Below are 16,123 nucleotides of genomic sequence, written 5' to 3' on the forward strand. Positions count from 1 at the left end.
ATGCAGGCATGTCTCTCTGGGTTTGGTACACTTACCCTTAACTTCAGAGCTACTTGGAATATAATATGTGCAAGGGACAGAGTTACGATTACTGTAGGAGCAACAACTTTGAATTTCCTGAACCATTATGAGGAGTTAATGTCATTTTTTTTGCATTTGATTTATATAAACTTATCAAACTAATACACGGAGACAGAGTTAAAAACAACAACCCATGATAATTTCACTGGGATTGGACTGTTTCGATATATAGTATTGCTATTATGTAAGACCAAGTGCAGGGGACGCCAAAGATGACTTAGGTAGCCAGCCTCTCGTTTGTCAATTCATCCAGACAAGAAACCTCTTCCTAACTGTTGGCAACATGTGAAGCACTGCAGTGTGCAGAAACCGGTCAGGAAGTTGGAATGCTCTGTGCTATTAATACTAGCACCAATAAGCGCACCCTGCCCCAAATCCCCTCCCCCAAAAATGTAGACAAGTCTAATGCAAACCTCACAGCTGCTAATTTTACTTTCAGTAGCCTAAGCGCATCAGATTTTGCTGACCTCTAGAATACTGCTCAAAGGTTGCTGCCTGCTTTTAACCAGCGGGCAGAATGCCATACGCCTGGAAAGGGCAAGCAGAAAGCCCTAAAATAATGGTTTAATTAAAATTTTAAAAGAGACACACCAAAATAAGACAGGATAAATACACTCAGGCAGGGCAAGATCCACCAGGAGAGTGAGATTTCTTTAACATGACAACTACCTGGGAAAAGGGGACGGTAAGTGTTCCTTGCCCCTGCTACCTCATGTGATGGACCAGCAGCTGTTGCGAAGACAGACACCTGTGCACTGCACTCACTGAATTAGGGCCATTACAGCCAACACCACCACAGAGACCGAGGTGCTGAGCCAAAATGCGGTCAAGAAATAAAACGACTGCTTCTCCTGGATCGCTATTGAATATATTAAAAACATTAAAAAATCCCGTCGATCCCTGAATCAGAAGTCGATTGACCCAGTTTTGTTTTTTCCCAAGGAGATGAGGAAAAGGGGGAAAGCTTTTAGCACTTTGTTTTTGTTAATCTTCTGTTTTGGCAACATCCCGTCCGGTGGTGGCATTGCACTGATACCAGTACCAGCCCGCCGTTTCGGTGCTGACTGCTTACAGCCAAACGGGAAGAGGGTCCTCCCCCACAGCCCGTTTCAATCTGGCCCAGTGGTGGACACAGATCCCTGTGCCGTTTCCCCTGCCACAACAGCTTCCTCCTGCGGGGGAGACTCTTCCTCCGCCTGCCCCCTGGAGGTGACGGTGGTCTCGGGGGAAATGCTGTGCGGCCCCTCCAGAGGCACACAGCCAGGGTGGTTTTTGCGAAAGTGTTGGTTGAGGATGGCCTGGAAGGGGAAGCTCTTGCCGCAAACGTGGCAATGAAAGGGCTTGTTGCCTGTGTGCTTGCGGATGTGGTACTCCAGCTGATCCTTGCGGGTGTACTTTTTACCGCACATGCGGCAGACGAAGGGCGTGATGCCCATGTGGAGACGCATGTGCCGGTCTAGACTGCCTTTCTGGTTGAAGGATTTGGCACAGTAGATGCAGGTGAGCCGCGGGTTGTACCGGAACCACCGCTCAGACACTTCCTGTTCACGGAGATACTCAACATAACCGCTCACTCCAATCATGGCGGACTCCTCCACCTGGGCCAGACACATTGAAGACAGAAAAAGGAAGACAGTCAGCTAGAAAGAAACAGGATCTTTTTAATCCTCTCCTGAGCACCGATCCAGTCAGACACTTAAGTGAGTGCCAAACCTTGAAGTCAATAGGACTACTCACATGCTCAGCCTTAAGTACACACTTAAGTGCTTAGCTCAATGGGGCTTTCGGTCTGAGGACTAATAGATCACCAGCTAAAAGGCACTGCTATAGGTCCTAACTTGTTCCCTGGGATCTGGGAAGATAAATATGGCTATCATCAGTATGGCACTTAGCTGAATTGAGTTTTGGATCAAATGTAGCAATGCTGTGTTCAGTACCTGAGAACCTGGACCAGTGCCCTTTTATTAAAATATTGGTGGTTCCCTTTTCAATATTACTTGTAAAAAGAAAAGTAAGTGAATGGACAGAGATTTTGTATGATGAAGGCAAAGTAAGTGTATGAAAATTACATCTGAAGAGCTCTAGGTACTTCACAGGCAATGAATTATATCTCACGAATGGGACGTGAAGTCATTATTACCCCACTTTACAGATGGGAATCTCAGGCAAAGAGGGTTTAAATGACTCGCTCAAGGTTACAAAGCAGGGAACAGCATGCAGATCTCCTAATTCCCCCATTATCTTATTAAGCTATAAAGAAGGGTAGCCAAGGGTGGCTCTTTAACCACAAGCTTGGAAGCTAGGACAACCATTCACATTGCATAAGTTCAGTATGAGTGTGGTAGCTGGCCAGGAATAGCAAATACATGGTCTCCTGGATACCTGCACTCTTGCCTGCAGGTTGGGAAGATACAGCACTTGCATTTGAAGTGTTACACCAGTTTCATAAAATGCCAAACCCCCAGACAGGTAGCCTATGTAACCCCGAAAGGGCCGTCCCTTCAGCGGGTAAGCATGGAGCATGTGACAGTAGGAGCATTCCAGTGCCAGGTGCCTCGCCATTCAATCATGCTTAGAATAGAAAGCTACTTGGGATGAAATGAAAGGAACAAAACCACAGCACATTACATGAAAGTGCTGCCCACAGGTACTCTATTTATAGGCAAGCTTTATGGCACCCACCATACCAAGCCTAGTGGAGCAGGGTGATGTGACACTTGAGCATTGGCGTGGCTAGAAGTGCACAATTCCAACCAGTCTTTTCAACTGGAGTTTAAGGTTATTTCTGTATGGAGAAGTAGTAGCCTTTTCATACTTAGGGTAGCAACCACTTTCCATGATAAAGTCCTGTCTGTCCTGCCCTATATGTTTAGCTTGATCTGAACATTTCTGGATTTCTTCCGAAGGCACAGTAGGATGTTTTTGCGAAGTATGATGAAAACTCAAGGTATTTTTAATCTTATGGCACATTACAAACCTACCAATTTGAATTTTTTACTTTTGTCTAACTTTCCTTGGTCTCCCCTCCAGCTTACAATGGCCTGTTACTAACCTTCAAACTTCCCATAAAGTTAAGTCTCCTTGAAAACTCAGGCACCTGCTCTATGTGAAAAAAACAGTTTGTTATAAAGCCATTAACAATGGACAGTCTGGGGCCCAATCCTACTCCCATTGACAGTTATGGACTCAATTCAGCACCATTAACGTCAAAGGGAATTTTCTATCATTGACCTCAATGGGATCAGGAGCAGTCACTTTGGGCCTGGATTTCAGAGATGTGGAGTGCCCACAGCTGGACTTCAGCTGGAGTCCTGGGTACTATGCCTGAGACAGAGAAAGAGAGAAGTGGCGGCCAACTCTATTGGCCAACTACAGCTTAGTAGGAACACAAGAGTCCTTCTACAGATGGTATCTTACAGAGCTCTGCCTTTGGCTCAAGCAGTAGTTGCAAAGTTTTTTAAAGCTGTAGTCCTGGCTCTGTAGCTGTGCATGGTTTAATCTGGAGAGGTGGTAGCCTCCCATTGTTAAGGTTGATTTTAGTTCGCCATTATAACAACAACATCCTCATGCTTTCCAGGTTTATGGACCAGTGACAGGCAAAGTATGTGCTAAACATTTACTACATTGAGTACGTACATTCAGAAAGTAAAAGCCTTTAATACGGCTGATTTTTGACATCTTTGCAAAATGTCTTTTTCCTTGTATTCCTCTATCCCTCAAAGACATGTTTTTAAATGATCATAGGTGCACTTTTACCACCCCATCAAGGGCATCAGTGAAGACAGAACCCAGAACAATCAGCACAAGCTCCTAACACCTGAACTATTCAAGTTAGCTGGAAGCCAACAGACAGCTTTTATCTTCTATGACTCTAGCTATCTGAGGGCATTTTTAGGGGGAAAAAATCCCTCCAGAACTACTATCAACACAGCTGCAACCATGTCAGCATCAGCAGGAGTTTGTGTAAACATGGTTTGGCGGTCTTATTGTTCTTTTAACCAAAGGGTGAGTTACCTCTTACGTCATTTATAAAACCCAAGCACTTAAAAAGCAAGGGAATAAATAGCAAAGGTCATCCTAAGTCTTACTTTGCCACAGACACATACAGCATTTCTATCAAGTATAACATGCATATGCGGTCACAATGCAGTAACTGTAACTATCCAACACCATCATTCACTGGTTATCCAAACCCCTGAGCTAGGTTGTGTACCTGGGAATTGGGCTGCTTAGGCTCATCCATCCGCCCGGGAGACTCACTTTTCGATCTGTACCGCTCAGTTACAGTAACCATGCTGCCCGAAGGGCTAAATCTGTGGGGGGAAGAGTGTAAATAGAATTTTTAATGGCTATTGGTGCAGTATGGTCAGTACATGTACTGGGGGGCAAGGGGAGCACCTGCAGAGAATCTCTCCTTCCCCATCAGGAGACAGAATGTGGAGCAGTGCAAATATAAAAACACCAGGACAGACTGGTCTGTGCTTTCAGTGTTAATATCTGAAATATGAAACTGGGTCAATCAACTTGATTCAGGAACAGGCAGATTTTTGGTTGCTACTAAAATAAAAAGGGAAATGAGATAGCCCACTGACTCAGGCAGCACTGCAAAAGAAGAAACCTCTGTTCAAAAGGCACCTCCAGTCTTCCAACTCCCTGGGAAAGTATAGCTGAGGGATGTTTCACGGATGATGCAGATGGCTCCAGGGAAGGAGTGGTGGAAGTTGTGTGTGGTGAAAAACGATGGATACCCAAGTGTCTAAGGCCAGCTGATCTAAGGAGAGGAATGAACAGAATCACAGAAATTAAAAATGAGACCTGTCTAGAGCTAGTTTCTTCCCCTGAAGACCAGCCCAGGATTGTTACCTCCAGTATAGTTTACAGAGCTTGTATAGTTTTAAATGATGGGGTATCCACCATTTCAAGGAAGCTGCTCTCTCAGAGGACTGGAGGGTTTGGGATGGGAGAGAAGAGAAGGAATGGTGAGGAAAAGCACCACAAATACAGCTGGAACCTTTTGCTTTAATCAGAACAAATGAGGTAGAGGGATAGGAAGTCGACAACACAAATATAATCACCTTTTATAAATGAAGGCCTTCTGCTCTTACCAGAGAAACTGTCACATCAGGAAAGAACAGTGGTTCATCCAATCCCGTGTTCTCTTTCTCAAAGTGGCCAAATGATGGCTGCTTCAGAGGAAGATTTAACACCCCCCACAACACACTAAATTCTGCAATCCTGTACCATGGGGAGGCAGATTTCCTCCTTACAGCTGGTGACCAGCTTGTTTCTGAAGGAGAATGGTTGATTCCCTTATGATTTTACCCTATCTAGCCTGTAACTGGAGACACTGTTCTTATTCACCACACAGCAAATACTTGAAGACTAGTAACAGATATACTTTTAAAGAAAATCTTTCAGCACATATGCCTAAGAATAGTGTGTGAAGTAAACAGTGATAGATGATCAGGGAAGACACATGGTCAAGCCAGATACAAATATTGTGGAGTCTGCTCTTCCAACCACACTCAGTAAATGGGTTAAAGGAACCTCACCTGTCAATCTCACTGCTGGTTGGCCTAACCACTTTGGCTCCTGATGACCCTAATGTGTAAGTCTCCTGGCCCATCGATCCATGGCCTGTTGTGTCAATTACCATGGTCGTGACCTCCTCAGCGCTGCTCCCATCTTCTCCCGATGGCTGATTCTCCGTTCCCAGCCACTCCTCCAGGTTCTCTGTTTTAATGCGCACTCCTCCAAGCACCCTAACATCATCGTCATTCCGTCCCCCACGGTCTGCCACTCCTGTCTCAACGTACCACTGTCCTGCTCTGTTAATCCGCAGTATGGGCTCCCTGCTCTCTACATCTGAACTCTGCTCAATTATCTGAGGGCTGGTGGACTCCTCAGGGGGGCTCAGCTCCCGAATGTCCAGCACAGTGCTGACTTGGCCTAGACGACTCACTTTTGGAGTGTTGTGGCGTGGGCTCAGAGAGCGGTTTAGATTTGGGGTAACCCGGTGAGACTCTGGGGGTCTCTCCTGATGCTTTGTTCTAGTCTGGCTCGGTTCAGCTTCAACCTCTGCCACATTAATTTTGAAGTGAATTCCCTCGAGGATCTGCGTACATTTGTCTATAATGTGCTGCATCTGCAGGAAGCTGGCTGCCGTTAGGTAACTGATGATGTCAGCCAACTGCAGGCATATCCGCCCGGTATAACAAAAGGAAAGGAGCTGCTCAAAAACAGTGGGGTTCTTAATGACTGAAATGGAGACCGTGCTCATCTCGTTCAATGACATATGGTCACGGAAGTAGGGCGAGCTAGCAGCCAGCACCACTTTGTGAGCACGGAAAGCTTGTCCTTGAACGTTGACCACTATGTCACACAGGCGGCCCTGCATGCGCAGCTGGTTGAGGTGGCTCAGGACAGAGTTGCTGAAGTCAGGGATCTCCAGCTGAATGTTTCCACTTTTCTCCATGGCTGCCCCAGTTGTAGAAGTACAACCCAGCTGGAAAGAAAAACAGGATTAATTGGACTAGTGATAATTTGCACTTGGAGCACCTTTCACCCATGGATCTTGGGGGTGACTTGATTACAATGTATAAATACCTACATGGGGAACAAATATTTAATAATGGGCTTTTCAACCTACCAGAGAAACGTATGACATGATCCAACGGCTGAAAGTTAAAGACAGACAAATTCAGATTGAAAATAAGGTGTACATTTTTAACAGTGAGGGTAATTGACCATTTACCCAGGGTCATGATGGATTCTCTATCACTGCCAATTTTAAATCAAGATTGGATGCTTTTGTAAAAGCTCTGCTCTGGGAATTATGTTGGGTAAATTTTCTGGCTGGGGTTATGCAGGAGGTCAGACTAGATAATCAGCGGTTCTGAAACTGTGGGTTGGGACCCCAAAGTGGGTCGGGATCCCTTTTTAATGGGGTCACCAGGGCTGGCATTAGACTTGCTGGGACCTGGGGCCGAAGCCTGAGCCCTGCCACCCAGGGCCAGAGCTGAAGCCTGAGAGCAGGGATGGCCAAACTGTGGCTCCGGAGCCACATGCGGCTCCTCAGAAGTTAATATGAGGCTCCTTGTATAGGCACCGACTCCGGGACTGGAGCTACAGGTGCCAACTTTCCAATGTGCTGGGGGGTGCTCACTGCTCAACCCCTGGCTCTGCCACAGGCCCTGCCCCCACTCCACCCCTTCCCGTCCCCTCCGCTGAGCCTGCCATGCCCTCACTCCTCCCCCTCCCCCCCAGAGCCTCCTGCACGCCATAAAACAGCTGATCGGGAGGTGTGGGGAGGAAGAGAGGGAGAAGCGCTGATCAGCAGAGCTGCCCATGGGCAGGAGGTGCTGGGAGCCGAGGGTGGGGGAGCTGATGCGGGGCTGCTGATGTATTACTGTGGCTCTTTGGCAATGTACATTGGTAAATTCTGGCTCCTTCTCAGGCTCAGGTTGGCCACCCCTGCCTGAGAGCTTCAGCTGGGTGGCGGGGCTCACATTACTGGCTCCCTGCCCGGGCTGAAGCCCTTGGGCTTTGGCCCCCCCTCCAGAGCGGCAGGGCTAGGGCGGGCTTAGGCTTCAGTCCCCCCTCCTGGGGTCATGTAGTAATTTTTGTTGTCAGAAGGGGGTCGTGGTGCAATGAAGTTTGAAAACCCCTGGACTAGATGATCACAACGGTCCCTTCTGTCCTTGTAATCTATGAATCTTGAAGCGCTTTGATTTTCCCAGAGGTGTTGTGAAGCTTGATTTACTAATGCTTGCACTGGGTCTCAGCTTTTGCATTCTGTGGATCCCTTTATAAGAGAATTAATCCTCTTATGGACCCACCTCCACAACTCCCGCTGCTTAGCTCTCAAAAGTTCACTCTGTGGGCCTCCAAACTGAGCTCAGTAGAAGTGATTTTTCTTGGCTTGGAAAACATTACAAATGATTGAGACACTAATATATGTAATTGATTGCCTAATGGATGATGATAATACTTAGCACTTATACATTATTTTAATCTATAGATATCAAAGGACTTTACAAAGAAGAGCAAGTATCGTTATACCCATGTTTTATAGAAGGGGAAACAAAGGTGGAAAGTTGAGGCCTAAATTTCCATATGTCCACTAACTTTGGTTGCCCAGCTTCCAAGAACTTTTCAGAGGGTCTCAACACGTGTAACTTCATTTCAACTAAATGAAAACATGGTCCTAGGTGTCTCCGGCACTCAAAATGGAGGCTCTCAGTATTAGTAGACACTTCTGAAACTTGCCAAAAAAAAATCACACAGTAAGTCAGTGACAGAGGCTAGAAGAGAATCCAGTTCTCAACTGCAAGTCCTGTGCTCTATAAACTGGCCACGCTGCCGCTATGAAAATGAAAAATACAGTAGCTAACATTTTTGTTTCTTTGGGCAAAGAGATGAATACACCAAAATATTAATTGTGGATCATGATGGTTAATGACAAGAAGTTAATTAGTTTTCCTTCCTTCATTTTTCTATGATCCTCGTGTATCTTGTTGGCAAAGTTTGAAAATGAGCCTTGGCCATATATGGTAAAAATTTCAAATGGGCCAAATGTAGATGTAATTACAAATAAGAATGATTAAAAACCTGAGACTATAGATGCAGACCAAGTAAATAGCACTCAATAAAAACCACTTGTGACATAAACAGGCTCCAACTTGGAAGGCACTTGAAATGCTGATTAGACAGACTGCAGCAGGCATCAAATCAATTTTGAGGAATCCAGGAATATCCGCCTTAGATTGTATCTACTCTGAGAAATCACAAAGTCAATGGGACTAGTCATATGCATAAAGTTAAGCATGTGTGTCTTTCCAGGATCGGGGACTAAGGCTTAAATGGCACTCTGCAGGGGGTTTGTCCATGCACAGCAAAATACGATACCAAGCTTGAAGCTACATAACTGTCTGTCATACCACAAAGCTGTGCAAAACATTGCAAAACTGTACAATGCAGCAGATAGAAATTTTGTGTAGCTACAGGGTGGTTAAGATTAAAACCCGTAAGTTGCGCAAAGCAATTGTGCAACTTCACAGTGCCATATCTAAAGGTTCTTCCTTTTTTTCCTGTCTTTTAAAAAACAAACAAGAAAATGGAGTGCAAAGGTCTAAGTTAATGCAATGCTAAGGTTAGAATTTTAAACATGAGGAAATATAAAAGACAGGGTCTTGACTGTACTGTTAACAGTGATGTACAAAGGAAAGGAAACTGGATGGATATCCTTTTGTTTTGGAAAGCCAAAAGGTGGGTTGGTTTGTTTTATTTTTTTTAAAGAAGCATTTTATTCTGTTTTTTTGACATTTCCTCTGGAATGTCAAGTCTTGTCTTCCTTGGTTTGTTGGAGGTGTCAGATGTGCATTATGAGCTCTCACTCCTTAACTTAAGGGACAACAATGCTGAATCTTTAACAAACAGATCCAACTGTTTGTAGGTTTCAGAGTAGCAGCCGTGTTAGTCTGTATCCGCAAAAAGAAGAACAGGAGTACTTGTGGCACCTTAGAGACTAACAAATTTATTAGAGCATAAGCTTTCGTGGACTACAGCCCACTTCTTCGGATGCATCCGAAGAAGTGGGCTGTAGTCCACGAAAGCTTATGCTCTAATAAATTTGTTAGTCTCTAAGGTGCCACAAGTACTCCTGTTCTTCTTTTTAACTGTTTGTAGGGTGTTTGAGTAAATTGGTGGTAACAAAACAAAGTTTCACTTCCCCTCTTAATTAATCTGGTGTCACTTGTCTGATATCTATAGCCCTAATCCCACAAACATTTAAACACATGCATAACTTCACTCATGTGAGTGGTCCCGTTGACATCAAGTTATGCACATACTTAAATGTTTTCAGGATCAGAGGCCTGAGATCACATAATCCTACTAAGTTCCCCACTTGCACATTTCTAATGTAAAAATAAATGGTATTTTTTCTCTTGTTAAATCATTCAGGTCTTCTTTCTGATCATAAACACAGAAAGGCATTGCATAAGGGTATATTACACATAGGGTTCCAGGCAGGACTATGATGGGAGGCAAGGGTTAATGGATAAGGTTCAGAAGCAGCTGGAGCCTATTAGCCTCCCAGGAAACCAGCCTGAGACATATAAGAGAAGGAAGGCTCAATTAGGTGTTGGCTACTGGGAGTCCTATTCTACAGGCATGGTAAGGGAAGTCAGCTGTTTTTGGTAGAGCCTCTTAAAAACAATCGGTGAGTTTGTTTGCCTTAACCCTGAAGGTAGAGGAAAATCAGAACCTGTATTTGTTTCCCCTCAGCAGGGTGGATTTGATTTAATTTAAATCACTAGTCAGGAAGACTTGATTTAATCATGGATTTCTACATACAAGTGCATTCTTGTTGGTTGTTATAACCTTAATACAGTTTCTTCACAACTCAGAGATAGATGCAGGTTTAATTTTTAGAAGGTACATGCTATACATTTTTAAAGTGATTTATTTTGAAAACTTTTCAGATTAGTTTTACAGCTATATCAGAAAATGATTGATTGTTTGGTTATTTCATTTACCAAAGGTAACTGAAGCAGATATTTATGAAGTCATTGGGAGGTGAACTATCTCCAATTCAACAGGTTAATCATTAATATTTGGAGGATTTTTTTGCCATGCTGTATTAGGAGGAGAATATCACCAGACAGACATTTAAATTGTTTTCTTTAACTATTTCTCACCTCTATATAATTTATTTAAAAGCATTTTTGCTGTTAATAAGCATACCTCACCTCTGGTGAGACAAATCCACAGTTTGAGAACTGCAAAACTAAGCATCTCTGATGGGGGAGGGATAGCTCAGTGGTTTGAGCATTGGCCTGCTAAACCCAGGGTTGTGAGTTCAATCCTTGAGGTGGCCACTTAGGGATCTGGGGCAAAAATCAGTACTTGGTCCTGCTAGTGAAGGCAGGGGGCTGGACTCGATGACCTTTCAAGGTCCCTTCCAGTTCTAGGAGATGGGATATCTCTATTTATTTATTTAGACTGAGCACTGAGTCCCATTGGGTAGATAGAAAGATTAACCTAAATAATCTATACAGAAGCCCCTGGAACCCCATAAAATTGGGTCCCTAATCCATGGACTATTGGAACTCCTTTACAAAACTTTTCTTACACATTACATGAATATATTGTTTCGTACTATAGAATTATAATCCCTATTCCATAATGAGATATCTTTGAGCTATAATTTATCTTAATTAAAACTATCTTTAGATAAGTTTTTTCCTCAAAAAGCATTTTATCAAAAAATGATTTTTTTAATTAAAAAAATAATTGACTTTTATCCACCCTGCCCCAAAGGCAAGGGGATTTGAAAACCTTTGTTTACATTTCATCTGAAGAGATGATACTTTAGGACTTTTGGTTGTAGCTTGTCCACAGACAAGTTCCCTACTTTCCCTTTGAAAAATCACCTTTAACTTGCCCTCACTGTTAAGAAGGTAAATTCCAAACAATAAAACATAAACATATACTGTATGAGTCAAGGCTGCTGTGAGACCTTGATTTTTGCATTTTCCGGTATATTAGTTCCTAACCTTAGTGTTGCAAAAAACCTGTGTAATGCAATTTAGAATCACAGAATTGTAGGACCTCAAAGGTCTTCTAGACCAGTCCCCTGTACTCAAGGCAGGACTAAGTTCTAGAACATCCTTGACAGCTGTTTGTCTAACTGGCTCTTTAAAATCTCCAGTGATGGAGATTCCACAACCTCCTTAGGCAATTTATTCCAGTGCTTAACCACCCTGACAGTTGGGAAGTTTTTCCTAATGTCCAATCTAAACTGTCCTTGGTACAATTGTAGGCCTGGGCTACACTAGCAGGGAGGTTCAAACTAAGATACGCAACTTCAGCTATGCTATTTGCGTAGCTGAAGTCGAAATATCTTAGTTCGACTTACCTGGCTGTCCTCACGGCGGTGAGTTGACCGCCGCGGCTCCCCCGTCAACTTCGCTTACTCCTCCTGCCGAGGTGAAGTACAGGCATCGATTCGGTGATCGATTTATCACATCTCATCTAGACGCGATAAATCGATCCCCAATACATCGAACACTACCTGCCAATCTGCCGGGTAGTATAGACGTACCCTAAGCCCATTGCTTCTTGTCCTATCTTCAGAGGTTAAGGAGAACAATTTTTCTCCCTCCTTCTTGTAACAACCTTTTATGTAATGGAAAACTTCTGTTTCCCCCCCCCCCCCCCCCCTCATTCTTCTCTTTACCAGACTAAACAAACCCAATTTTGTCAATCTTCCCTCATAGGTCATGTTTTCTAGACCTTTAAACATTTATGTTGCTCTTCTCTGGACCTTTTCCCAATTTGTCCACATCTTTCCTGAAATGTGGTAACCAGAACTGGACACAATACTCAAGTTGAAGCCTAATCAGCACAGAGTAGAGCGGAAGAATTACTTCTCGTGTCTTGCTTACAACACTCCTGCTAATACATCCCAGAATGATGTTTGCTTTTTTGCAACAGTGTTACACTGTTAACTCACATTTAAGTTGTGGTCCACTATGACCCACAGATCCCTTTCCACAGTACTCCTTCCTCCGCAGTCATTTCCCATTTTGTATATGTGGCAGCTGATTGTTCCTTCCTAAGTGGAGTACTTTGCATTTGTCCTTATTGAATTTAATTGTATTTACTTCACAGCATTTCTCCAGTTTGTCCTTTATTTTGAATTTTAATCCTATCCTCCAAAGCAATTGTAACCCCTCCCAGCTTGGTATCGTCCACAAACTTTATAAGTGTACTTCTCTGTGCCATTATCTAAATCACTGATGAGAATATTGAACAGACCCAGACCTGATCCTTGTGGGACCCCACTCGTTATGCCCTTCCAGCTTGACTGCGAAACACATGTGCACTCCCTCCAGGTCTTCACCTGAAGAGCCTTTGGAAGCATCAGTTGGGCAGTACTACTTGCCCATATTACACTTGTGCCCCAGATGCTGCAAAGGCTTATGATGTATTTTTAAATACAATTTAAGGTATTGGCCTCATAACACTTGTTTTTTGCTTCTATTAGAAAATGCCTCACTCTGAAGTGCCATAGGAGTTGAGGCCACCAATCTTTGCCTAAAGTTTGGGGGATTGGTTTTCAGTGACGGACCCTCAACTTCTCCCCTGTAGCACAGATACACTCTTAGTCGTAAAGAGCAGGTTGATGACTTGCAGGGAAAGCTGGAAACCCTGTGTTGGAGGTGCTGAGTTGAACAGGAGAGGCTGACAGTATTAACTATTGGCACTGGCCAACTTGAATAGCTGTTGAACTGTAAAATGTAATTTGGACCAAGAACTCGTCAATTATGAACTAAAATGAGGGATCTTGTCACTCCAAATCACCAACTTTTCCTATCAACTGACCAGGCTTGCCAGCTCTTGTTTTGTTTTTTTTTAGCATGAGTTTTTATATTTGGTTCTGAAAGCCTCAGCTCCTGGAGTTGGGTGATTATTGCAGTTTGGTGTATGTTTTTTTTAAAGCAGCTTCTAGCTCATGGTTGCAAAGAAGTTTGAAATCATGAACTTTAAAGGCTCAAACAAGGCAAATAAAAATCCCAAGTTTATTCAGTTAAAATCTCACTGGGAGGGGTAGCCTAACCATGACTTCTGAATGCTCGGAGTTAGCAATAGTAGGGCTCTTGTCTTAGAAGGTTTTATCAATACATCATGCAGAGTCTGACATTATCTGGAGACTAAAGAACACTTCACTCCTGATTCTTTTCAGAAACTCCTGCACAGGAGTAGGTGACAAAGTAAGTCCCTGGTAGCGAATGCTGCTAGGCTAGCACCTGTGTAGAATGTGTTGGGGCAGTGGGGTGTCTCCAAACTACTGCTGTCAATAGCCAGAGCACACAAACCCAACATAATAGCAGGAGTCACCTGAAACAGCACGAAACAGCATTTCATACCCTATACAGCTCCAGAACTACTGTTTGAGCCAAACTTCTGGAAACAGCCTCTTAAAGGTTTCAGCTCTGCTGGATTCACACTGATGCCAGCAGCCTGAGCATACTTCAAGTCACTGTTCTCTGCTTTCTTGATGCTACTTTCCCCTCCCCCCCAACTTCGGTCCCAGGCAAGCCACACACTTCTGCTCTAGGACCAGCCCTCTAAGGGAGATTTGCACAAGAGATACTTCTCATAACTGGGCTACAAAAGCTGCTCCTCTACTGTAGCATCACTCCGCTTCTGCCAGCTCTTCCAAAACTGGAGCCCCAAAGAACCACTTTCAGGGCCTTTCACTACAAACTAATTTCATCACTTTTTCCACCACTTTATCTCTGGAAGCCTGAATTCAGTCACCAACTAGTTAACTTTGCTGTCACAACTTGCTTGTTCTCATGTGTACTACCTGCATCTATCTCTTTGACCCCTGCCACTCTTTATCCTTCCCTAGTGCACATCTTTCCCCACAACCACTTTCCTACCCTGTGTCTTCCTAACAACCTGTGGTGCTTGCACACTATCCAGCCTCCTTTATTCCAATCACTCCAGTTCCATCAGAATAAAACAACCCAAAGTAAAAGCTTTCACTCTTTAAGAAAAGTTAAAATGCAGAACCATCATGGCCTGCGTCTATAACAAACGGAAGCAACCACATGATCTTATCACTGTAATCTTTTTCTTGGCTTCTACCTCCCAATAAATATTGTTGCCCTTCCACTTTAATAGCAAGTTCCTCCAGGAAGGGACTGCATCTTATGTTTGCAAGGCAACTGCACCCTTGTTGTGCTGTGTAAATAACACATGGGGTGTGTGTGTCCCCAAGGTGAAGTAGGAAGAATCCTTCATATGGAAGGGGAGTAGGGTAGTGGGCGAGAGGATGTGTGGGCCAGGGTAGGGATGAGAGGGTCTGCCCCTCACAGCTTGCATTGACACTGCAGCGCCACCCATGCAGGCAATTGTAGTGTGGGGGTTTAGTCAGGGCATGCCATCTAATCTTACTCAGAGCAGGTCTAGAGGACACAGTGACTAAAAACATGGGTGGCAGCCCATGCCTTGTATACACAAGTCACACGATCACTGGCCCTGCCTGGTGGCTGTTCACTTAAGGGAGAATTCCCCCAAAAGTCTAGTGTACACAAGACCACAGTGTGGAGGTTATTGCTAAGGAGGATTTCAAGGCTGGTGGGTAACTAATGAGTTTGCTGGATAGGGATGTCCTGCCTTTTGCTACGAAAAAAAGCAAATGTGCTACTCCTGGCGGGATAGAGGGACAGCACATCATTGGGATGTGCTTCTGGGACTGCTCTGGGATGGGGTGTGGGAAGGAGGTAGATGGGTAGGACACTGTGGGGAGGGGGGAACGAGGGGAGCTTGCTCTTGGTGGGCTGGAGCAGCCACTCACAGAGGGGTTGAGGAGTAGTTGTCCTTGGTGGGAGGGTGCTGGGGTGGAGCGACCCTAGGGACGGGGGGAGCTGACCCTCATGGGACGGGGCTGTGGGTGGTGGAGCAGCCTTGGGAGGGAGATGTGGCAGGGAGCTGCTCCCGGTGGGACGGGGCTAGGGGTGCTGGGTCAGCTCTGAGGCGGTATTGGGATGAGGGGGAGGCAGCCCCCCGGGGGGGGGGTGCTGCCCCGCCGATGGGCGCTGCCCCGCGCGGGGAGGGTGTCACTGGGAGCGCTGCGCTGCCCCTGTCAGGGGTCTCTGGGCCCGGGAGGGGCCCCCTGCGCCAGCCCCGCGGGGGTGAGGGTGACAGCGCCGCGGGACCTGGGCCGTTCCAGGGCCTCGCCTCGCCCCACCCCGGGGGGCTGCCGGACCCCGAATACAGCAGGTACCTACCTCCCGGGGGTGGGAACGGGCCGGAACACCGTCCCGGAAGCGAAACCCCCCGAGCGGGCCGCACCCCGGAAGAAAATTCCTCCCCCCTCTCCCAGTTCGTATCCCCCCGCCCCCCGGTGCCCCGGTAAGGAGCGGCCGCACGTCATGTGACCACGCCCATTGGAATGCGGCCGCCATGGCTCTTTGGGGGTGGAGACTGGCTTCCGTCATCGTCATTGCTCTGCGGGTAGGTCCTA

At 45.3% G+C, this 16,123-nt stretch overlaps 1 protein-coding gene across 2 annotated transcripts; it reads right to left on the reverse strand.

Annotated features, from left to right (window-relative positions):
* Window positions 1-629: 629 nt before the first annotated feature.
* On the reverse strand, window positions 630-16,093 carry ZBTB37 (zinc finger and BTB domain containing 37). 2 transcript variants are annotated; one of them, XM_008166544.3, is made up of 5 exons: window positions 15,888-16,062; window positions 6,731-6,758; window positions 5,634-6,586; window positions 4,295-4,394; window positions 630-1,679 (listed from the first exon to the last, which is right to left on the reverse strand). In XM_008166544.3, exons 1-5 carry the CDS (start codon window positions 16,031-16,033, stop codon window positions 1,191-1,193), a joined length of 1,716 nt encoding a protein of 571 aa, XP_008164766.2. In that variant the 5' UTR covers window positions 16,034-16,062; the 3' UTR covers window positions 630-1,190. The 2 variants fall into 2 exon arrangements, with proteins under 2 accessions (XP_008164766.2, XP_005304295.2); XM_005304238.3 differs by lacking the exon at window positions 6,731-6,758 and having other exon boundaries at window positions 15,888-16,093.
* Window positions 16,094-16,123: the final 30 nt, after the last annotated feature.

Source organism: Chrysemys picta, chromosome 8 (assembly GCF_011386835.1).
Source record: "Chrysemys picta bellii isolate R12L10 chromosome 8, ASM1138683v2, whole genome shotgun sequence".
NCBI lineage: Eukaryota > Metazoa > Chordata > Testudines > Emydidae > Chrysemys > Chrysemys picta.

What these genes read in the sequence shown, in the direction of transcription:
- ZBTB37 (XM_005304238.3), bottom strand. Translation starts at nt 16,064, where the DNA reads ATGGCGGCCGCATTCCAATGGGCGTGGTCACATGACGTGCGGCCGCTC. An exon ending in CCCGTTCCCACCCCCGGGAG is followed by an intron (nt 6,587 to 15,887) that starts GTAGGTACCTGC and finishes TTTTCTTTCCAG; the next exon opens with CTGGGTTGTACTTCTACAAC. An exon ending in ACCAGCAGTGAGATTGACAG is followed by an intron (nt 4,395 to 5,633) that starts GTGAGGTTCCTT and finishes TTCCCCCCACAG; the next exon opens with ATTTAGCCCTTCGGGCAGCA.